This window comes from Eublepharis macularius, chromosome 12, assembly GCF_028583425.1.
Source record: "Eublepharis macularius isolate TG4126 chromosome 12, MPM_Emac_v1.0, whole genome shotgun sequence".
Lineage (NCBI taxonomy): Eukaryota > Metazoa > Chordata > Lepidosauria > Squamata > Eublepharidae > Eublepharis > Eublepharis macularius.
Window position 1 is genome coordinate 33329996 of NC_072801.1, and position 24315 is coordinate 33354310.

Consider the following 24315-nt stretch of genomic DNA (forward strand, 5'->3'; position numbering starts at 1 on the left):
GGAGGGAGCTCAGATGCCATAGAGTCCACCCTCTGAAGCTGCCATTTCCCCCCAGCAGCATGGATCTCTGTAGATCAGTTGTAATTCTGGAGAACTCCAGGCCCCCTCTGGAGGTTGGCACCCTAAACAGAGAAATGGCTGCCTCGGGGGCACGATTGGAAAAACTCAAACTTTCCTATCCACATGGCAGCCATACAGGCTTTACTATGATCTTTGCAAAAATTTGCAGCAAAGGAGGTTTGGGATCATGTGAGTGCTTGGGCAACTGACTCACGGGGCGATCATATGACCTCAGCCACGTGACCAAAGGAAACTGGAGGGGAGGGGAGAGCGGCACGGCGAAGAAACGAACGGATCAACCCCCCCCCCCCCGACGTTCTACAGCCCCTGTGAGCAAAACTAGCCAATCGTGTGGCGGCAGGAAGAAGGGTTCGACCAATCCTTGTCCGAGGGGGCGCAGCTTGCGCTTAGACAGGGCTGTCCCGGCTGCGAGGAAGCGCGGTGTGGATGTTCTTGTGCAGGCAGAAGGAGATGCTGCTGCGTGGGTGAGTGGGTTGCTTTGGGGGTCCCTGTGCGGGGAGGGAGCCGGCTGCCCGAGGAGGAGATACGGGGTTAGAGCTGCTGCGGGGGGAGAGGAGGAAAGGTTCTTTCCCTCCTCCCGGGAGCTCAGTGGAGCCTCCAGGTTCAGCAGCAGTCTGCACCGGGCTGTTGGCAAGCAAAATGGCGCAGCTGCTGCTCCCGTGTCCCGCTTAGTAGACCCCTCTGGCTGGACCCCGCTGGAAGCAGGAGGCTGAGCTGCTCGTGGTCTGAGGCAGCAAATCTTTGGTGTACTGATCTCCCCATATGCACGCCTCCTGCACACACACATTTGGCTGAAGGGCATGCAAGGTGTTAGTCTCTTCTCCATTCTTTTCCACCTGGCAGTTAAGGCAGGACCTGGCCCTAGCTGCGGTTTTCAGTGGTGGGCATTGCCCTCCCCCATGAAATACGAGTTAAAGACATACACACAAGTTGTAAATGAAGTCAGATTTGGCCCCATCAACTGGCTGAAATGGAAGGGATCATACCCAGAGGGTCTCCTTTCTTCCAGCTCTCTGAGGTGAGCGAGCAGGCATGTCCTTAGGTTGGCTGTGTTGAAAGTAATTAAAAACTTTTGTGCTGGTGAAAGAGAATGAGCTCTGGTCTGCCTTGGGGGAGGGGTGGTTGCCTAAGGGCTCTGTGTACTTTTGGCCCAGTGGCGCCCCATTTAAGCCTCGTGATTTCCTGAAATGGTTGCTCCCCACCCTTTCAGGCTCTTGTACAACTGCTTCTTTTTCATCTTCACTTCCTCATGTGCTCAGACATTGGACCCAAAGACTTCTTTTCTCGTGAAACGGCTGAGTAGTCTCTTTTCTCTGGATCTGAATTACTTTTGAGTTCTCTTCCTCCTCTGAGCCTTTGTTTGCTCTGTGCCCATGTGTGGGTGCTTTTGGGGGCCATCTCCAGTGGTCCTTCAGAAGTCCTAAGGCATCTCAGCTTTTTGCATGAAAGCCATTTCACCCCATTCCCTGGTCCCCTCTTTTTGTGGTTTGCACAAATGCTCTGGCTAACTCCTGCTGTCCTGGAATTCCTCTGGAAAAGGTGGGTGAGCCTGGATGAAGGTGCCTGAGGTGAGCCAGAGGAATTTACACAAACAGCTGCTAGACCAAGCCAGCACATTCTCTGGTCACTCCAGCACCTTAGCTACTGGTCTGAACCCAGCCAGAGAAAAGAGAGAACGAAAGAGAGAATGAGCCTGTATGGAGTTGTAAGCTGCAGTCAGTCCCAGCTTCCTTAGGAACTACACTTGAATGAGGCACACAAAATACATGTTTGGAGATGTTCACAACTTACGTTTTTCAGTGCATACATAAAATATTTTTGCAGGTATAATGTGAAGCATATACATATGTGCACATGTGTTTGCTTAAATGTGCAGGGTATGATGGGGTGTGAAACTGGCAAATAATTTTTACTTGTGTGCCTTTTTGTAAGAAAGATAGACCCAACGAAGGAGTATGGCAAGTCCAGCCAGTCTTGCTGGCAGGGGGAGGGGGGAGAGAATGGCCAGGGTCAAGAATTGCCTTTCCCCTTGCTCAATACTGGTCAAAGATACTCAAAATGATTACTAAAATCACAGGACACTGTGTTCCACTATGCCCCGAAATAATTTTCCTCAATTTATGGGAAGATTCTCAGATTCTGGCGATCCACAAAGAGCTTATTTCAATTATGATAATAGCAGCTAAAGCCATCATCTCAAAATTTTTAAAGCAAAAGCTCTACCACCCATTCAGTCCTGGGTTAATAAAGTATAGGAGTATTTTATCATGGACAAAATACCTGATTGTGTCTCACTCTCAGAAAATCCTTATTTTCGCTCAGACTTTTTTGAGAAATAGCATCCATTTCTGGAATTCGTGCGACAAAATAATAGTCAATTAAAACTAGTTCCTGATAACCTTAGAGTGATAGCAATATACAAGTTATTAAACATTGTTGGACAATCTTCTTTGTCATTGAAAATTTTACACCCCCATTGTTTCAGTCATCAAAGTTTATTGTTCACTTCCTGTACGTGTTGTATTTGTTAAAAACTTCAAAAATAAAGAATTTTTTTAAAAAATTGCCTTTCTCAGTCTCCCTCCAGTTTCCCAAGACAGAAGCTCAGAGCATTAGAAGGAGGAGGGGGAATGCTTAAGGGCAGTGAGATGAGGGGCAGACAGCCCTCCTTGGGGGCTGAGTTTGGCTTGTGGGGTTAGCTGGCATTGCTTTACTGGCCAGGCAGTCTTTGGTGTCTGTTTCTAGCAGGCGTCTTCCTTGTCCCTTTCCTGCTGCCATGTAGCTGACTGTCATCCAAAAGATTTGGGTCTCCTTTGAGCTTCTTGTGCCCAGAGAAGCTCTTGCAAACCTCCTCTTGCGCTTTGGAACTCTTCAGCCCGCAGCATCTGCTCAGCTCATGGCTTCCTGCTCCCAGCGGCTGCTTTCTGGCTGGGTTCTGGGGAGGAGAGGCTGCCCCTCCACAGCAGCTCTAGTCAATTTCTCCACCTTGGTTGCCTTTGCTTTGCCAAACTTTGAGGGCAGAGGGGGAGGCTGAATTTCACTCTTGGGGCGTCCAGTGAAGGGTCCACTTTGAAGCACCAACTCTTCCTGCTTTTTGGCTGCGCTTCGGCCACTGTTTGGCCACAGGGCAGCTCCTTTGTTGAGTAAGAGGAACTGGTAAGCATGTGATTGCTTTGATTTGGGTATTTTGCAACAGCGGCTCTTACTGAGGGGTGGCGGATTTTGCTTTCTCTCACCTTCCACCCGCCACCGTAACATTGTGAAACACACAGTCAAACCAACTTGCCCACATCCCCCTCTGTGGAGAACTTGAAGTGGGCAGTCTCAGTTCCTTTATTTATGGCTGTCCTTCAAGTGCAAGGTTCAGGAGCAGGTTGTACACAGCTGGATTTTGGGGTAGGATATCTGGCTGTGTGGATATAAATGGGTTGGGGAGGTCCGAAGTCTCTTTCAGGGCACCTCATGCATTCAAACCCCAGGGATGTTCTCAAGATTGATCTGTACCTTTAAAGGAACTGGGGGACTGAGGGCCAGATTCTGCTCTGTCGTGGGCAGATGGCTCTTTGTCCAATCTTGGCTTTGTGCAGGAAAACTGAAACGGGCTGTTTTTTGCCCCCAGTAGCTAAGGCCTTCTCCAGTATCTTTCTTCTAAGCCAAAGTGCCCCAGTCTCTTTAGCCTTTTTTCATAGGGAAGGTGCTTCAGTCTCAAGAGATGTTTTTTATGTCCCTGGAGGTGGGAAGACTAGAAGAGGCTTTGGAACTAGAGAGCAGAACCAGTTAAAGACTGGATGAGAGCAGTGTCAATTCAGACACTGTTTTTAACTTGGATGTTAATTTCTGTATTGAAGAGTACGTGGGTGATGCCCTGAAACTCTCTTGCCCTGAACACATCAGGATGGAAGTGCTGTGTCTGCTAGTAGTTTCCTCTGAAGGAATAGCTGGGTGGGCTAGCTTTTGTCCTGCCTGATTTTGGGGTCTCTGTCTTTCTCCTTCAGAGACCCCTCTTTCTGTAATCCTTTCTAAGGGATGTTGAGCCAGGAGAAAGTTGGGGTAGGAGAGCCTGTGTTCAGGCAGCGGGATGCCCACCTGGTAGCCCTGTCTAGTTTCTGGTTCCATGCAAGCCGTTTGTCCATTTGGTCTCTCTCACTCCTTCCTGTTAAAGAGAGGAACGGTACTGTGAAAGATGCTGCCTCACTGCCTTTGTTCTACCTTGGCACACCCTCTTGATTTTCTGGTTCCTCTTTGTGAGTATGTTGAGGCAAGGATGCTACTGGGATTTCCCCACTGTGAGCTCCTGTGCAGAATCAAGATTGAGCTGTTTAGCGAAACAGATTTTGCTAATGGATGTGTGAAATCCCTTGTCAGTCGGAGAGGCTGTCATTCCCTTCACCCTTGCAGCAAGATTCCTCCGTCGGTCCCTACACAGGCTTACCACACAAGTCGGACCTCAGTGCCTTGTAGACAGAAAGGTGTGTGGTTCCATACAAACTGCTCCAGATGGTGCATGAAAATGTGACAGGTTGCACTCTTGCAGGGGGCTGTGACCGCCTGTCAAGTTATCTCTGCTCTGAGCTTGGGGGCACCACCTGTGAACATCCTCTTTGACTGCAAAATTTTCCTATGCAGCTGTGCAGCAAAGCTCTCTGTCTAAAAGGAAACCCAGCAGTTACCACACCAGCTGCTTCCTCCTAAGCAGATGGGAGGCTTCAACCCAGGGGTGGGTCCCTTGGCTGCCCCCAAACAGATTTCATACACCCCCCCACACACACCTTTCTAAACCTCTGTTATCCAGCAATCTTCACACCCAAAGTTCACCCACAGGATGATCTTTATAACTGAGACACCAGAGGTTGCTGTGGGTTAGCATCCGGCGCTGCATGCTGAGAGACACATTGTGAGCCAGTGTGGTATAGTAAGAGTTTTAGACTAGGATCTGAGAGTCTCAGTTTCAATTCCCTGTTCTGCCATGGAAGCTTAGTGAGAGACCCTGAGCCAGTTACACACACACAGCTTAACCTACCTCACAGGGTTGTTGGGGGTGGGGTAGAATGGAGGAGAGGAGAACGATGTAAGATGCTTTGTGTCTCCATTGGGGAGAAAGGCAGGGTATGAATAAGGGATAAATAAACACTTTTATGACCAATGACTTTGGAAAGGGTCTGCTTTTGGTCTCGAGTATTTCACAGTAGGGATGGAGGTCCACAGGAAGTCATCTCTTTGTGTGTGTAATTCACAGATGTGTCTGTGTTCTTCCAGGTTCCTAGCCAGGATGTGGATCCTCTTGGTGGTGTGCTTGACACTCAGTGTGGCAGCCTCTTCTCAGCGGTGCCCTGATGGACTCGAATGTGAAGGATCCCACACCTGCTGCAGGCGTCCTGGGGGGGATGGATATGCCTGCTGTAACCAACCCCAGGTGGGAATCATGACTGAGTGACCTTTTGTGCTTGGTTTAGTGCTGTTTGTTCAAAGAGGGGGTGAAGAACTCCATCCTGCAATTTCCCAGTGTGAGAAAGAGGTCGTGTTTACTCCCAATAAAACACTTTTATTTAAATTGAAAAATGGTTTTTCTGAGGTAACTGAAAAATACCACTGTGTCTCCCTCATCCTTAAGTTTGATGTCTGTGTTTTTTATTTAGTTGATTTTACAGCTTGTTTTTTATTTAGTTGATTTTACAGCTTTTTTGATCCTAAAAGGCTCAGGGTTGGTAATAGTATGCTAACTCTCCTTCCTAACCCTCGCCACCAAAAGACCTTTGAGAAAATATCTCAGGCTCCTTCTGGAAGATGAACAGGCGTCAGCTTGAGCGATTCTTCAGGGAAAGAAATTCCCAATTCCTCTTAGAATCCCTTCCACTCTGTATATAGTGGGTGGCATGAACAAATCCAGGTTTCCTGAAGAGTTTTTCTCACATACAAAACTTACTATTTCCATCATACTGGTTCTGCCCCACATTTTTTCTGTGCTACATAAAAATTGTTCTTATCATTTAGTTCCAATTACGTTGATGTATCATTTTGACATTTGGACTTGATATATCCCAATAAAGTAATATTGGAATGTGGAATATAATATTCTTGCAGTAGAATTAGATCATAAATTAGCGAATCCACTGAATGCATGTGAACTTGCCTTATATTCAGTTAGAACCATGTGGTAGTACAATCCAAAGTAAAATTGCACTGAGAGTCTACCAAGATCAGTTTTGTCTCCTCTGTATGGCAGATGCTCTCCGTTTGGGGTAACTCGAGGTAAATCAGCTCTGGGTTCAGAGTTTCCCTCCATTTTGTCCTCAATCTTAAGTCTCTCTCTTTCTAATTGTAATCTTTCTGCTTCCAAACTAGCTTGTTGAGTTCTAAGTTCTATTTCAACTCTCCGCTTTTCCCTTTCAAACTGTTTTTGTTCTTTTTCGGCTTCCCTTTCAAACTGTTTTTGTTCTATTTCGGCTTCCCTTTCAAACTTTTTGTTCTATTTCCGCTTTCAACTTTTCTCTCAGAAACTCTAAATATTCTGGGCTAGGGTTGTACATTCCCTCAGGGTTTCTCTCCTCTGCAGTTCTACTTGGCTCCACACTGCTTTGTATCAGTATAACTCTCAGTTCTTCTACACTTTTCCCCTCATGAGGTAAATTTAACTCTGCACTTCTGAATCAGAGCCTCCTTTTTCATCCCCATAAACTCTGCCATTTTCCTCTCTTTTACTTTCATTTCCTTCTACAATTGTACTAAACTTCACCAGATTATGTTCTCTTATAAATCCTACTAGTTCTTCTGTGTCTTTCCTTTATAACCGTTCTATATTCCTCATAGGATTTAACTGAACACTCTGTCTCCTTGGCTATCTGTCCCTTCAAAATGCCTTTCTCTCAGAATGTTCCTTCCTCCCAGGCTACTATATCCCATTTAAAATATTTTCTTCTCCTCAGGATGTTTGAGATCCCACCGCTGTGCCTCCACTTGTTATGACCTTTATTTTGAATAGATTTTTCTTTTAATCTTTCCCTTAAGACCCTCTGGGTAGTTTGCTGCCACCAGGAATATTATATTCCAATATATTTTATTTAAGTTTTCCTTTTGGTAACGTTCCTAAGCGTCAGGCTCCTTCGTGGTTCTATGTGGCCCTGAGGATAGGAATGGGATATAGCAATGACAGCTGCACTGGGATATAACAAAACAAAATGAACTTTTATTTAGTCAAGAAGCGTATCGGTTTCATAAACGTAGTTCTCGGTTCTTAAAGTTACTTCCTATAAACTCATTCACACAGATCTCTTCTAAGGCTTCACACACAGTTAGCCTCTTTCACTAGACTCAATAGTTCTCTCACAAATACTTCAATATACTCAGGCAGCACACAGCTAGCCTCTCTTTCTCTAACTCTCATTCACAGAAATATTAAACCTGCTCAGGCAGCACACAGCTGGCCTCTCTTTCCCTGACTGAGTGTCCTTTCACAAACATGCTCAGTTCAGGTTCCACACAGGTTATATTTCTCTCATAAATACTTCAGTATACTCAGGCAGCACGCAGCTAGGCTGCTGACTGAAACCTTTCTCTCTGCTCTGTCAGTCTAAACTGCATTCACTCCGCCCACACTCTCAGTCGTCAACCAATCATATCACTCACTCTTCCCTCTCTCACCCCCACTCTTCACCTAGCTCAAACCAAGCATTTAAAGACACATGCACACATTTACTTGGAATCATTACATGCAGCTTCCAGAGGAATGAACCTGGGGCCTTCTGCATGGAAAGCAGATTCTTTGCCACTGACCTGTGGGCCCCTCCCTAGATTGGACCCTTAATAGACAACTCTGGCAATGGATTATTCGTTAAGCACAAAGGAGTCTTTTGTTCAGCTAAAACCTGAAATTTAATATTTCAGTTTACTGTTCCTGTAGCAGCCGACACTGAGACTGGGTGATCATGGTCATTCGGTGAGAGGGATTCGTTCGCTGTCATTCCTTGATACTTATCAGAGGTTCCTCAATAAACACTACCTAGCATGCTCTGTGAAGTGCCCAGTCTTGGGAGGCTGTTAGGTTACTCTTACATTTCCCACAAGGTGGTGGAGCCAGAAAGCTTAGACAGCATTCCACGTGGCCTGAGTGTTGGATCCACAAACCTTGGCAACCTTCCCCCAAATCCACTAGCATGTGCCAAGAACTCCGGAAAGTTACAAGGTTAGTCCCTCACTTCACACTGAGGAAAAAGCTAGAAGTCCACAGATGCCACAAGCAATCCCATCTTTTTAATGTGGTTAGGCACTCTTCGCTTCCTCTAGAAAACTTCTAGAGAGCGCCAATTGGTTATTGATAAGCACAGATCTGGGCTGGCATCTAAATCCAGCCAGAATCCATTGACCTCTGGCTAAAGATGTAAAACTTACAGAAATTTTGAGGCCATGGGGGAAAAACGGGGAAGTTTCCAAATTTTCTGGGATAAAACTTGGACATCTTGGGAGAGGAGAAGACTTGAAATATATGCAGGACTTGCTTTGCTGTCAAGCCTACATTTATTTTATTACTTTAACATAAAATACATAATTTATAATTGTACTAATTGGCATATTTATGGAACTTAAAAGTATAAATGTCTTTGTTTTCTACAAGCAAAACTGCAAATATAGTCGGTACTTGAGAGAGAGGTGCAAACTGCTGCACCCTGTGCTTCCTTAGCAAATATCTCTTAATTTCTGCCATCTGAGAGGAAAAAAATAAAAATTGAAATTAGAATGCAAATTTGATAGTAAACAAAAAAAGATTCTAGTATTTGAACATAAATTGTCTCACACAATCACAGTAAATAGCATTACCAGCATATTTTGGATAGCAAATGATATCTTATAACTCTGAAAACTCTGGATTCTTTCACAATGTCATTATCAAGCACAATATAACATTTTGTTGCCAGAAGTATTCACGTTTAAACAATAAATACATCTTTGAAAATATGATGTATATGTCTACATCAGAGTTATCAACATCTAATGCTGTGGTATGTTCGTGTTCCAATTTTTTCTGATTTTCCTCCCGGCATTCACCTCCCCCCCTCTGTAGCAAAGCTGTAAGTAACATGAGCCTTGCTGTTTCTGATCAGTGGTATAAGAAAAACACCAGCCCTTTCCTCCCCTTGAAATCTATATTTGTGTCTCGTGTCTGGCAGAAACCCTTCAAGTTCCCTGCGTCGTATGGTGAGCCCAGGGAAGAAAGTGGGTCTGTGCCGGGATTATTGCCAGAAATAAATGTGTGACTGCCCTTCGATAACCACTTTTGTTCAACCCATGGCCCTGCAAAACTTTCCAGAAATCCTTCACAATATGCAGAGGGTCCTTAGCAGACCAGTCGATGTGAAAGGGGAAACTGTTGGTGTGGTGTGCTATACCTGTTGAGTCAGAATCTGAAACATTAAGCTACTTGAATACCAACTTCTTGGCAGCCATTTTTGTTGCTCACTACCGCTCTGCCCTGCTCTTTCTTTTCCAGCTCTGGCTTTGTGTTGGGGCTTGTGGTGTGCATGATTCTAGGTAGGGAGTGAAAGAAGCACGCAGAGATTCCTCCCATTCTCATGCTTCCTTCTTCTGTTCCCAGTTCCCAGGAGTATCCTTGCGCATGCTGCCTCCAAACTTCCTGAATGAGGACTCTGGTGTTACATGCCCTGATGGCAGTCTGTGTCCACAGGAGTACTCCTGCCTGCGCACTCCAGATGCTTCCTACGGCTGCTGCCCGTGGGGCGAGGTGAACTGGGACATGGAAGAGGAGGGGGGATTTTGCAAGGAGCAGGTGGCTCCAGGATCATTCCCACACCCACCTATTTTGGGGGGATCCAGAAGATGGGCCGAGGGCCTTTCATCAGTTTTGCAGGGAACAGACTATTTCAAAAGGCTTTTTTGTTACCCAACCGTGACTGCAGCGCTTCTCAGCCAATTGCAGAGTTGCCAACCTTTTCCTGGCCCCTGCTTTTCTGCCTTTATTAGCAACTTGATCCACAGGCCTTAGCACTCAGGAATGCTGATCCCTGTGCTGTGATGAGCTTTTCCTGCTGATGGCTACCAGCCAAGCTGGTAGTAGGCACAGGAACAGGCCCAAGAGGAGCTTGTGGCTAGTCTGCCTTGGAAAGCCAAGGAGAAGAAAAGAGAGCCTGAGGCTTGAATTCTGTACCTGGGGGATGTGTCTAACTGGAACCATCTTCCATGTGGAGCAGAGGAGGGGGGAAAGCCTATTCTGCATCCATTTCAAATAACCTAAAGAACAGGTTACCAAGAGTCTTAAGCCATCACACCTCTTTTGGTGAGAAATGAACCCCTGGAGAAAGGATGATGGGTGGTGGAAATGTCTTTTTGGGGTGGTGAAGGCCGTGCCTCATGTGGGTTTTCAATTTGAACCCCATCTGCCGTACTGAATGCGTCTTGGTTGTGTCTGCCCTTGCCCCGTCTCTCACAGGCCATTTCCTGTGCCGATGGCCGCCACTGCTGCCCCCGTGGCTCCCACTGCAGTGCTGATGGACGATCTTGCTTCCAGACCCAAGGTGAGGATGGCGGGAAGAGGGAGCAACGATTAAAATGAAATTCTGCAATAAATAAAAAGTGTGTTATCTCTCAGTGATTTTAATAACCAAATCAGCTACTGAGCAATGTCAGAAAAGGGTCTGCCAAAAGCTCTGCTCTAAAGAAGGGTCTTCTTAAATCCCCTGGGGCTGGACTAAGGCAGACTTCTCTTGGTAGAGACTTGCATGATATCAATGAGGCCCTGCTTTCTAGCTCTTACGGCAAAGGCTCATTTTTTCTGCAGGTATTGGGGCTGGGCAGGATGAGGCCATGTGTGTTTGCTCAGGTAGAAGAGAGAAGCAGCCTTAGGGAGGTGTGCTGAACCCTAGTAAAGTACAACATTGAACTCAGCCAAGAGTCAAATGGACCGCTGATGCCTTTCTTTAGACCAGTATTGTGTTCACCAAACTAGTGACTTGATTAGATTTACTCTCTCAAATGCATTCCATGATTTGGACAGGGGCTTTCTGTTTTCGCCAGTGAGCTAAACCACTGGGACTCTTCATAGAGGCAGGAAACTGATCTGCATACAAATGCCTGGAGCCAACAGGGTTTTGTGTTTGCTTTCTCCTTTGGCTTGTAGATTTCATTCCTCCTGCCACCCTGGATGCTGTTCAGTGCCCGGATGGAGAATCGCAGTGCCCCAATGAGTCCACCTGCTGTTTGATGACTGATGGGTCCTGGGGCTGTTGCCCAATTCCTCAGGTGCGAGGAGTCTGTTGTGTGGCTGGACAAGGGGAGGGGCAGTTGTCCCATGTTTGAGGGGAGGGGGATGGAATAACTAGATTAGGGGTCTGAAGGCCTCCAAATTCCTCTCCTTCCTCTTGCCTCAAGCCCCTCCCCCTTCCCCAGTGTTCAAAAGCAGAACACTGGAGGAATCCAATACCTGCCCAGCAAATCGCTTCAGATATGCCTTGTTGGTGGTGCTCAGGTGAAGTACTGCAATGTGTCCTTCCTGTATAAAAGCATCTAAAATCCACTACGAAGGGAATCCTGCTTCCATGCCAAGAAAAGCAGAATTCATGATATATGCAAATTTGCATAACTCATGTTTGCATAATTCCTCCTGAGTCTGCTAGTGAGGGGGATCATTTGAAGCCCCACCTGCAGCTCCTGGCCAGCCCCCATCCTGCCTTCTACAGTTGCCGTGGTCATCACACAGGCCTTGAAAAAGATCTCCAGCAATCAGGACTAGAAGCATGAGTGTATGTGTGTGTGCTTTATAACGAAGTCTGGGGTTTGCAGGAAGTTCAGGTTAGTGCCTGTTACTGTATTCTGCGCCCCAGGGGAGTCACTGCACTCTTTCCCTGCTCCCAAGGCAATGCTAAGGGCCTTGAAAAAGATTGCCCTTTCTCCGGCTATCAGCCCCACATGAGCTCTTTGCTGGCCAGTACCCATCAGTTTGAATTAATGTCTTGTCCTTCTTCATGAAGGTGCCCAGCCTTCAGGCTGAGTTCAGTTGAAAATGTTGTGCCTGCCTGGCATCCAGCAGAGCCCACTTCTGGTCCATAGGTTCTCCAGGCAGCAGAGCTGGGAAAGTCCCCCTGCCTCGAGCCACTGCCTCCTAGTGAAATGACGGACAGGCTTGGAAATGGGTGGCTTCCAGCATTTGTATGTTAAAGGAAATTTTGGAGGTAGCTTTCTCAGGGCACGCGGCATCACTTGTAGCCCTGACAGCCTGTGGCCCAGTTGGCTACCTGAATTGGGTGCACTTGAACAGACCCTTGCTAAATCCTCCTGCTCCTATGAGCAGGTTTTGGGTGTATCATGCCACTTATAAAGTCCCCCCCCCCCAATGGGGACTGTGTGCAGTGCAAAGCAGATGCATTACAGGAAGAGGCATGCCAGACAAATGGCTCCTGGTGACTCTGTGCAACTTCTGGGCCTGGTTTGTTTATGCTGGTGCCTTTCCTTGCCACTACAGTAACAAGAGGGGAATGGAGTGTTTGCAGAGGTGGGGCAAGCCCTCCAGATCCTCACATGGCTCCAACTCATGCTCAATAATCTTAACATTAGGTGCATTTATATATTCATTTGTTTCTTCTAAGCCATCAATAGGTAGAAGTTGTGCAGGGCAATGAAACCCTCCTTAAACCCTGGAGCCATGTCACTTAGCTGCTGCAGTTCACTAGGCATTTTCTACAAGTTGTCAGTACTGCCTGTGAATGCATAAGGACTAGCAACTTGAGGGTGTGCTTAAAAAATGAAGAAAGCAGGGGTTTTCAAGATGCTGAACTGTGTGCCTGGTGTCACATACTGTGTTAAGCATGGAGCTGCAGAATTGCACGGCCCTGCCTAACTCTGGCAAGGGGTGGGATTAGAGTTGGAATGCCAATCACTTTGTTCTCTCGCAGGCATCCTGCTGTGCAGACAAGATTCATTGCTGTCCTCACGCGACGACTTGTGATACGGCTCATTCGCGGTGCTTGTCTGCCTCTGGGGAGGAGCCCCTTCGGACGAAGTTCCCAGCCAGGAAGCGAGCATCAGTGCTGGGTACAAAGTGGGGCCTGAGTGTGATGGTGGGGTAACTCTTTCCCCGTTCGGCTCGTCTGTGCTGGCTGGAGGCCAGCAGCTCACGTAGGAAATCCTCATCCCTTCCTGTACTTTTCTTCATCTTCCCCCTCAGTTCTGCCTCAGAAAAGTATCTGTCCAAACAACGAATCAACCTGTCCAGACGTTGCCACCTGCTGCCTACTTGCAACCGGCCAGTATGGCTGCTGCCCCTTACAGAACGTAAGTTTTGGGTAAGGGGGAGGCAGGGGCAGGCAACTGGAGACCCTGGGTTCACTCCATCCCCCTGATATTTCCTTAATCCTTCTTACGCTCTTGGCACATTCTCTGCTGTGGGCAATAGTTCTTCTGAGCCTCTTCCTCACAGCATACAGCAGCAAAAGCTGTCCGTCCTGCCTGTACCTCGAAGGCTTTGGGAATGTGTGGGAGCTGATTTTCCTGTTCACACAGACCCGAGTCAAGGAAGAGTCCTTTGTTTCTCGCAATGAGTAGTTGATCTATTTCACAGAAGCAGCACTGTGCCAAGGCTTGTCACTGTCCATGCAGGGAAGGAAGAGGCCTTTTCCCCAGTTTAAAATGTAGCCCCAGTTTGTTTATTTTTTAAAGGTAGTTGCTGACCAGGGCAGAGGGGAAAGAGCCCAGAAATGATCTCCCAGCTGCCCTTTCACTTAGGGCTCCTACTAGGACATATATGACTGTCCATCAGATTTTTCCAGCTTTATCCTAGGATCCTGACGACTGCCACCAGACGCTTAATTGTTCTTGTCTTAATCTTGGAAAGATTTGGAATATCACCAGCCCCATTTGCCAGGAACCTGTGCAGCACATTCCAAATTCCGGGCTTGTGGCCCATCTTGCAGGGTGTGCCATAAACCTTGGCAAGGAGCATTGCCCACCATCTGTGCCTGAGCCATCCCACTTATGTGCTAGGCTTGGGTGTCCACTGGCACATCTGTCCTGCCTCGGATATCCACAATGCCTGCTCTCTCCCTCTTTCTACTAGGCTGTATGCTGCAGTGACCACCTCCACTGCTGTCCTCAGGGCACCGCATGCGACCTGACACATTCGAAATGCACCTTGACCCCTCGTTGGTCATGGCCCATCACCCGCCTTCTTGTGGACCTCCAAAAAGGTGTGGAGGTCTTAAAGCTCGGTCAAAGGGAGGGGCAGAGGGGGTGTGGAATATGCTGGGAAGGTGGAGGAATCACAGAGGTGGGTTTGTGCATCAAATATGGTGAGAATATATAGCAAAAACAACTCAGTTTGGGCAGTGAGGACCAGCAGCCCAGGAGTGTGGGCCTTTGTGTCATGTTGTCCAACATCCAGTAGAGGAAGGGGTGTTCCTTTGCACTACTGAGAACTTTGGCTTTTTGCTTAAAGCTGCCATGATTCAAGAAAAGTGTGGAAAAGTATAGAATGGGGATTGGAGGAAATGGTTTGGCAAGCCCTGTCCCTTCTTAGTCTGGGAGCCTGGAAGCCTCCCGCAGCCATCCCTGGACTCCACCTGGTGAGGTTGCCCCTTTCCTTGCTCCCAAGTATGTCAGCTTCTCTGGATAGTAGCTGCTGCCACCAACCAATATGAAAGACTATCTCCTGCTAAAGGGGATATCTAGCACTCTTTATCTGTATTGCTGTTTAAAGGCTCTGCCTAGTCGCCATGCTTCCTGTTTTGCTTCTGCTAGCTAGAATGGAGACAATCTACTGCACTTTTGTGCTCGAGGAATGGTGAACTCAACTGCTGCCCTTCCCCATTATTGCTCTTTGGAAAGCGGGATCACATAGGTGTGGTGTGGATACAGAGAATCAGGCTTTGGGTATTCAAAACATAAGGAAGTTGAATACATTAAAAAGTACACATGGCATGTTCAAGCATCTGGCTAAGCAAGCATATAAAGAAAAGGTTAAAATACACAATCTTCTAAAGCCTAAACTATACCTATCCTAAACAATGTTAAAATTAGGATAGGCTGGTAATTTTTAAAATTGCAGTATTCCTCAATCACCTTAGTTCTCAGAGTCTGGGACTTCTGCCCATTGTCCCTCAATGCATGTCAAGATGGAGTCCTTAGGTAAAGGTTTAGTTCTTTGTGGCTTGTACCCATTGGAAGAGAAACAAACAAAGAAAAGAGACCATCTTTGTTGTGACTTCATTATAGTCTCCGTCTGGCATCAATCCTGATCTTCCTGACCTGTGAGGAGGAGGTACTTTAGGTTTGATGACCCACCCCATGCCTTTTCTCTTTTGCCAGCTGCAAACTGCAACCAGGCTCCAGTTCATAGATAGAGTCCCAATGACTATAATAGAAATGTGATCTCTAGGGTGGAGTGCATTTCTCCACAGGATGTAAAATTCATTTTCCTTAAATCTTAATTTCCTTTTACTCAAAAACAACTGAAAAACACCTTTTCAAATTTTAAGGCAGCAAAACGTGCTGGGAAAAAATAATAATAATAATAACAACAACAACATTTGATTTATATACTGCCCTTCAGGACAACTTAATGCCCACTCAGAGTAATTTACAAAGTATGTTATTATTATCCCCACAACAAAACACCCTGTGAGGTGGGTGGGTCTGAAAGAGCTCCAGAGAGCTGTGATGAGATGGACACGAACCGAAAAAAACCCAAACCATGTGGTTCATGGTTTGTCAAATTTCACAAACCATGAACTTTCACGAACCTGCCCCTGGTTTGCGAACTGGTTCGTTTGGTTCGTGAAAACGGCACATCCAGGTCAGAAAACCATCACTTCCAGGTCAGCAGAAGGTCACTTCTGGGCCAGCAGAAGTTCACTTCCAGGCCAGCAGAAGGTCTGCAGGAAGTCCATCCCATTGCCTAGGAAACTGATTGATTAGCTCCAGGCTGTCTGCAGTGACAAACCAAAAAATGAACCAAATGAACTAGCCTAAAGTTCGTGGCGGTTCGTCAGAAATGGGATCTGACGAACCACTGGTTCGCAAACCACAAACCAGCCTGGTTCGTGCTTAATTTTGGTTCGTATTTCAGTTTGTGCCCATCTCTAGCTCAAGGTCACTCAGCTGGCTTCAAGTGGAGGAGTGGGGAATCAAACCCAGCTCTCCAGATTAGAGTCCTGCGCTCTTAACCACTACACCAAACAATGCCTGGTGATGTCTCGGGCATGAGAGAGTAGCTCAAGTACAATTTCCAGATGTCAGCAGATAGGCCTGCTGTGTTGCTTGCCTCTCCCCTGTGGAAGGATAAATAATTATGTTCCAAACTCTGCAATCTGTCCATTACTTTAGATATTATAGATATTATAGGAGAAGCAGCATACCAGGAGAAGCAGCATATCATTGTCAGTGCTGGCAGTGGTAAACAGGAGAAGGGGGAAATAACTGACACCTCCTTGAGCTCTTTGGAAGAAGAGTGGGATAAAAATGTAATAAAATTCAGATGAAGTTTGCTTAATTTATGCAGCTTGCAGAATTCAGCTTTGCTCAGTACAGAATTTGGCTGGTGTTGATGTGTACATCTCTGAATAAGGACACGACTGTAAGGGAGTTGATTGTGTAGCCTTCCCCAGGAAAGTTTCATTCTGGACCAGCCCTTAGCTGGCAGTGAAGCATCTTTCTTTCCCTTCTCCCATCCTCATCATATGCCTCAGTTTTCCTGCAGCATTTAGAGTAGGGAGGTGGTGTGGCTCAGTGGAAGAACCTTTGTTTTGCATTCAGAAGGTCCTAGGTTCAATCCCCAGCATCTCCAGTTAAAAAAGACCAGGCAGTAGGTAATGTGAAAGACCTCTGCCTGAGATCCTGGAGAGTTGCTGCCAGTCTGAATAGATGATACTGACCTTGATGGACCAATGGCCTGATTCAGTATAAGACAGCTTCTTGTGTATGGTGCTTTTATGGGGGTCTACGTACGCTAAGGCACGCTTGAGGGGGAGAGCTGGAATGATGGAAGGGCCTGCTCCTTCACCCTTGGTGTTATTCTTCCTGCAGCTCATTATGTACAGTGTGATGCAAAACACAAATGCCCAGATGGCCACACCTGCTGTCGGAAGCGCTCAGGCGACTGGGGATGCTGCCCCCTGGAGGAGGTGAGAGGACCTGCCCCCTAGGGGGTAGGAATGCAGGCTCTTTCATTGGCAGTTGGGTAATACAATCAAGGGCTTGCTATAGAGCACATACTTTGCATATATTGTCTAAAGTTCAGTCTGTGGCACAGGGCTGGGAAGGATCTTGGCTTGACAGTGGAAAGCGGTTACCACTCACCACAGATATTAGTGAGCTCAAATACACAAGTGGTCTGACTCGGCATAAGGCCTTTTCATATGTGCTGTCCAAGCCAGTGGTTCCAGGAGGTTTCTAATGGTGGTTCTTCCCCTTCCAGGCTGTGTGCTGCTCAGATCACATCCACTGCTGCCCAAAGGGTTACACCTGTGACCTAGCAGAGGGTGCTTGCCATAAGGGCATCAAGAGTATCCCTTGGCTGGCAAAATCTTCTGCGAGTATTGTGCATATTGCAGCAACCTCTGCGGGCTCTGTGGTGCCATGTGATCCCCAGACTTCCTGCCCGGATCAGCAGACCTGTTGTCGCTTACCAACAGGTGCTTGGGGGTGCTGCCCACTGCCAAAGGTGAGTGAGGAACATTCTCTTCCCCCAGTGGCCTACTTTGCTAGCCTAGTCTCATATTTGTTGTTGGGCTCCTCTGGATTAATCTGGGGTTTGGATGGGGGAGGGAGGTGGGTCCAAATCCAAGCCTAGCTATCCTGAAATTGCTCTTGGTCTCAGTTTCCTATTTGTAGAATTGGGTGCTCAGCAATCTACTCCCTTTGCTCCCTAAATTTGGTCCCCCATTCTTAGCTTTCTGTATAATTATGGCAGATCCCAGATCTGCTGCTGGCACGTCTAGCATGATCCTCAGGCTCTATATAGAGGGGAAGCGGTGGCCTTACCACTTTTCCTCTATATAGGGGTTTACCAAGGGTGGGGTGTACCTTCCAAAAAGCCTGTTAGGGACAACAGTAAAGGGGAGAAAAAAATGAAGTCCTGCAGAAGAAGGGTAACGAAAGAAGTTGGAACAAAAAGGTGAATTAAATGTAACTCCAAACGTGATACAAATGAATTCAACAAATGAAAGTGCAAAAATATGATTAAAAATGTCAACAGTGTGGGTTGAACATTTAATTAATTTAATTTAATTTATTATATTTTTATTCCGCCCTCCCCACTTTCGCAGGCTCAGGGCGGATAAACATAAAAGCAGCATACCCTTGTATATCTACATCTAGTAAGCTCACATGTGTCTGACCCTGTACAAAACTGACCTAAAATAAGAAAAAAATAACATTGTTTTAATAATTATTGTCTAGATATTTTGTAGCGATCAAAACTAATTAAAATGTAAAATACATATGATTATAATAAATAAAATTACTTGCACAAGGATGCTTTATAAAAAATTGTGGAGTAAATGTATTCAGTTGCTCCCATGAAATAGCTTAAAGTGCAGTATGGGTAACACATTCAGATGGAAGATTTTTCCTTTGCACATAGATCTAAAATGCACATAAAAATAATGCCAAATGAATCCAAATCCAAAATGTTTTTTTTCCAAATGTACTTAATTTGAAAAAAATGTGAAGAATAAATATTTACTCCTTAGGCCAGGTCAGAAGTATTCAAATTTTCGTTTCTCTTTTTTGTATGAATATATACCACTGAGGAAGGCCTTTGGGCTGAAACACGCCTGGTTCTATACAAATGGAGATAAAATGTATTAATATACTTGTATATGTGTGAGCTTCCTACGTGTATATATAAGGGTATTTATTTTATTTATTTATTTTTCATCGTATTTATATTCCGCCCTCCCCGCAAGCAGGCTCAGGGCGGATAACAACATTAAAACATTTAAAACATTTCATGTAAAACATTTAAAAACATGGTACTTTTTATGTTGAACCACACTGTTGACATTTTTATTCATATTTTTGCACTTTTCTTTGCTGAATTAAATTATTATTATTAAATGTTTATTATTTTATATTATATATAAATTATATGATGGATTTTAACTTGTTGTAATCTGCCCTAAGCCTGCTTGCTGGGAGGGCAGAAAAAAAAATCTAAAGTAAATAAATAAATAAACAATGTGTAATGCTGCAGTGTCACTTCTGGCTGAGTACCTGGAAGTGATGTCACCACATCATTCTAAGATTGCTCTGAAATTCTATGGTTAAAAACCATAGATTGGGGAAATTCCTAGAGTGGTGACCTGCTTCTGAGTATGTGGACACAAGTAATGTTGCACAATGAAGGTTCCCCCGGCACCCTATTGAGTAGCAGGGGACAATAGGCAAGCTGGCCGCCCTATTAAGAAGTCTTAAGTAGCCGGGCTTTGGCTGAGATCTGTGTAGGACAGAGAGGTTGCCCTACAGTCCAGTGGCAGCTTGCATCCCAGTGTCTTCCCTTGTTGCCTCCCAGGCTGTGTGCTGTTCAGATCACCTCCACTGCTGCCCCAGTGGCTTCCATTGTGGCTCAGAAGCAGGTACCTGTGTGAAGGATGGTGAGAGCATCCCTTGGCTGGAGAAAAGGCCCGCAATTGTGCACGTCGCTTCCTCAAGCATGGATGTCAGGTGTGATGACCGAGTCAGCTGTCCTGATGGGCAGACCTGCTGCCGGCAGGCCTCAGGCGAGTGGGGGTGCTGCCCTTTTGCACAGGTGAGCCAATTGCAGGGTGGGGGTGGTCTTGCTGAGCGGGTGTGATGGGACTAGAATGCTCTCTCTAGTGTTCTGTACTTGGATCTAAAGACCCATGCAGAGTATCCAGCTGGGTATAGGGAATGGTTTGGAAGCAGGTGGGGGTGGGGGGCATGGGACAGAGACGGGGTTGGCAGCCTCCCTCTGGCAGCCACTGGAAGATGTGCATCCTTCGGTGTGATGGCAGCACTTCTGTTCACACCCGTTTGGGACCAGTTCTTAAAGAAGTGATGTCAGGGCGCAGGGGCACTTCCTGCCTTCTCCTGGTGATCATCACTGATCAGCAGGCAGAGAGGCAAATCACTGGGTGTTTTCCCGCCATCAGCAGGCACCTAGCAAGCCTAGGCAGAGAGTTGATGAATCAAATAGGCAGAGGGGAGTACGGATTCCCGTGTATTGATCTGAACCATAAAGCCGGACCTTTTCAGCCCATGGTTGCCCAGGCCCCCTAGTCCCTGCTCCTACCCGCTGGGATGTTGAGGCTGTCTTTCTTGCAGGCTGTCTGTTGCTCTGACCATGTGCACTGCTGCCCCAATGGCTACACCTGTGACACAGCCCACGAACTCTGCAACAAGCTCCAGCACTTCCTTCCTTGGGGATTCAAGCGTCCTGCTGACCCACCACGGAGCCACGATGTCCCTTGCAATGACACTGCCAGCTGTGAGGAAGGGCAGACCTGCTGTAAGAGCGTGGCGGGCACCTGGAGCTGCTGCCAGCTGCCGAACGTGAGTGCAGCCATGATGCAACACTTAACTCCATGCCGGGTGTGTCCCTGAGTCCGAAAGCCAAGGGAAGCTTGCATGTGCCACTTGGCGCTGCTGCATTGCTGGCCTGTGGTGTCTGTGTATTCTTTGTTGGCTTCTGCTTGAGATGAGCCCGTGGCAGCCTCCACGTGGAGAAAGGAATGGCAGTTGATAAGAGGCAGGCTGTGGGGCTGACTGGAAAGCGGGCGCAGGACATCAGCTGCACAAGGGGCTTTCATTATTTTCAGTAAAACAATTAAAACTTTGTGTGCATTTAGCACCGAGAAAAGGTAATGTTGCTTTTCTCATCGTTCATTTGGATAGCAGTGGACAAAAGCGGATGCTTCAAAGCCCCGTTTCCTGATCGTTGCAGGCCTGCCAAGCCACCTTCTGAGACGTCCTCAGGCCTTGCTCACACACGTTTGAGCCCTGTGGCCAAAGCCCTGGCTCGAGTTCTTTTCCAGTCAGACGCTCCGGCTCCAGTCCCAGCTCCTCCTCTGGCATCTCGCTGTGGGTGTCTGGAGTCTCCTCAGGCCATTGGATCTCTGCCTGTGTAACCCACAACCACCTACCCTGAGTGGCAGCAGCATTTTCATTCTGCTGCTTTCCGAAGAGGCCAGGGAATTGGACTTGCAAAGGATGCATCCCGTAGTTATCCTAAAGCCTGTCTTGAATTGCTGCCTCCTGAGGAAGAGCAGCCTCTGAATGGGGGATGCTGAGACTGCCTGGAAACAGACGTCCCTCATTTTAACAGCTAGGGCTCTTTTTCTCTTGTTCTCGTCCCCTGCAGGCTGTTTGCTGTGAGGACCACCGACACTGCTGCCCTTCGGGCTACACTTGCAACCTGAAAGCCCAGACTTGTGAGAAGCGGCAGCCCCAGTCCCTAGCCGCTGAAGGAGTGCAGTCCTCAGTCCCGTTGAGTCCTTCGCGTGCTGCCACATCCGGCCGCGATGTGCCCTGCGATGCTCAGCACTACTGCCATGATGGCCAAACCTGTTGCATGACCAGCTCCAGTGGATGGGCGTGCTGCCCTTACAAGAAGGTTGGTACCCAGGCTGTGGAGGAGGGTTGGTGGGAGATGGCTGGGCCGGAGTTGGGATAAAAGGAGGGTGGCCTGATTTAGTTAGGAAAAGATTGAGAGTTATGAGAAGAACTAGAGGAGGAGCTTTCAGGCTGCAAATGGATCTCTTAACAAAAAGAGGGGCTGTAAATCTAGAAGAAGGTTTAAGGTGGGCAATTCTGCGAGCAGCTTCCCAGGACCAAAGCATTTCCACCTGGGCGTCCCCTGCAGGTTCTACTCTGGTGCCAGTTCTGCCATTTGCAGTCAGACGAACTCCTTTAAATTCATTTGCTGTCATCTTGGGCCACAACCAGATGCTATCATTAGATGCTCTGTCCTTTCATGAGCTGGTACATGGCCCATTTGCCCTAAGGGGTCCCCACGAGTGTCCAGATCTTATGAGCAAAAGTCACATCTGCAGAGGGAATTCCAGGAACTCCCTGTTCTAGCTTCACCGAGCGAGGGACAGGGCCAGTTCATAATAATGTCACCCCACCCAAAGGTATGTCATCCCCTCCTGGACCAGCACCACTGTTACCCCAATTCTAATGGGGCTTTGTCTGGGACCCCGCGGGTGACTGGGCAAACCCGGAAGACAATCCCTTGTCTGCTTTTGAGACGGGAGGAAGCCCAGCCTCTGTGGGGCATCAGCATCCTCCTCAGACTGTGGCCCTGGCAAGGGGGTCCCAGTTCAGGGGGGTCCCTTTCTGAGGCTCTTTGGCGCCTTGTCAGCTCCCTCCTGTGCTTTTGCTCTGAGCAAAAGTGGGCTGTGGGGTGCTGAATCTAGACTGGCCCAAATGCTCCTTTTTGCTGATTGTCTTACAGTGGTTTCTTAATGAGTAGTACAGCATCCAAGATTATGGCAAATGTGTCTGTATTTTGGTTTGCTGCTTTTGGCCCTGAAAAACTGAATCCTACATCTCATGTGGGCTTGGCAGTGTTGGCCGCTTTCTTCCAAACCGGCCTTGTTCCTCACATATTATCTGCTAGATGTTTTATAGCTGTTTTGTTCCCCCTCTTGATCACCTTTTCTGTTTCAGTGGATTTTTTTTAAAAAAATGGGAAACCACTTTAAGGATGCCAGTAAGCCAGAATGGCAAGGTAGACATTTGACACATTTCCAGGTGCCCCTCAATAAAAGAGTCACCCTTTTGCCTTTGATGTGTAAACCATCAGACTTCACACACTCCTAATTCTTTCCTCCAGGAAGTAACTTTTGCCTCCGTCTCTTCTCTCCGCCCACCAGGGATCTTGCTGCTCTGATAAACGCCACTGCTGTCCCTCTGGCTTCCGCTGCTCCCGCTCAGGGTTGCAGTGCCTTCGGAATGGGCCGCTCCGTTGGGATGTCGATATATTCTCCTCGCACTCCACACAAGCACTCCCATTGCTGTGAAGTGCCTTTTGGGGTGTGCTTACCCCAAGATTCAAGCTGGAGTGAGCTGTGCTTCTCCGGGGAGGACCACAAGACGTGAGAGCAATTTCTGCTAAGTTGCTGTTCAGCTTGGGTAGGGTGGGACTTCTGCTGTCCTGCATTGGCCTACAGGTTGGGAAGGGGGAGCCATCTTTTCCGCACAGGCATTGTCTACAGTTACAAGTCTGTTCTTAATGTTTTGCCCTGACTAGTCTGTGACTAGAATCAAGACTGCTCTTTGGTGTCTGAGAAAATTGACCTGTTTCTGCCAGGCAGCTCTGTGGGCTCAAGTCTTCTGCTTTGCTGCTGTTAACCTTGGTTCTTTTGCTTTTTTGCAAACTTTTTCATGCACTGTTTTAAAAAAAAAATCAATTTGATACTGGGTTGGCATCTGGAGCGGGCTACTTGCCCGTATGCGCCTGGGCACAGTCTCTCCTGCTGAGCCTCCTATGGTGCTGCTTGGGGCCCTTGGAAGTTGTTGAAGACCATTACCTGCTACCTCCCAGTGTGTCACCTTCTCCGCATGTATTGCCCCCCATGCAGGGCAGCCACAGTCTTTTCTCTCCCCTCCTCTCTGCTGATCAGAGCCCCTGTTTATGGGGGAGGGGGCAGAAGATGATGTTCGTTTTTAAATTCTGATGCTGTGTGTGTGTTCATGTGGAAAAATCCAATAAATGATTGATTTTTAAAAGTGGCAGGTGCGGTAGTGAAGGAGGTTTTTGATGAGGAAGCGTGTTCTTACTCACGCATGCGGAGACGGACCATGCTTAGCGAAGCTGACCTCCTGCTGGAGTGGAACTTGCATCCGGGTTCTCTACAGTGTAACAGAAGCTGCCCTGAGCGGCGACTGCTCTGTCCCAGACTCTTCCACTCTAAAGATATGAAAGTCTGGGCCGTCAGTCGAGCAGCTCAGCTCAGAAAAGGTATTGCTCCCTCAAAGAATTTCCGAGCTTCAACCCTATGTGCTAGTTCTAGGTTAGGAACACTCACTCATCATCTCACATCATCTCAGGTGGGTTGTGCTCATTCATCAGGGAGAGAAATGCACCTTGTATGTGATCCCAGGCGCACTGCTGCGATGAAGGAAACTCAAGCGCCTGCTCATGGTCTGTTAGTTTTGTCAAGCGATTCAGACCTGTTGGGTCTTTTCTTATACTCAAGACAAAATGGTGCCGTGCAATTGTCAGTGTTTAATGCATGCACAGTCTCACGCCAACTGGAGTCTTCTTTCCCCTCC

At 47.3% G+C, this 24315-nt stretch overlaps 1 protein-coding gene across 1 annotated transcript; it reads left to right on the plus strand.

The window, feature by feature from the left end:
* Positions 1–459: 459 nt before the first annotated feature.
* On the plus strand, positions 460–23772 carry GRN (granulin precursor). Its single transcript, XM_054995358.1, has 14 exons — positions 460–545; positions 5338–5494; positions 9668–9814; positions 10520–10604; positions 11207–11328; positions 12978–13116; positions 13250–13356; positions 14138–14267; positions 17101–17198; positions 17492–17737; positions 19589–19825; positions 20362–20589; positions 21398–21649; positions 22914–23772. Exons 1-14 carry the CDS (start codon positions 508–510, stop codon positions 23058–23060), a joined length of 2133 nt encoding a protein of 710 aa, XP_054851333.1. The 5' UTR covers positions 460–507; the 3' UTR covers positions 23061–23772.
* Positions 23773–24315: the final 543 nt, after the last annotated feature.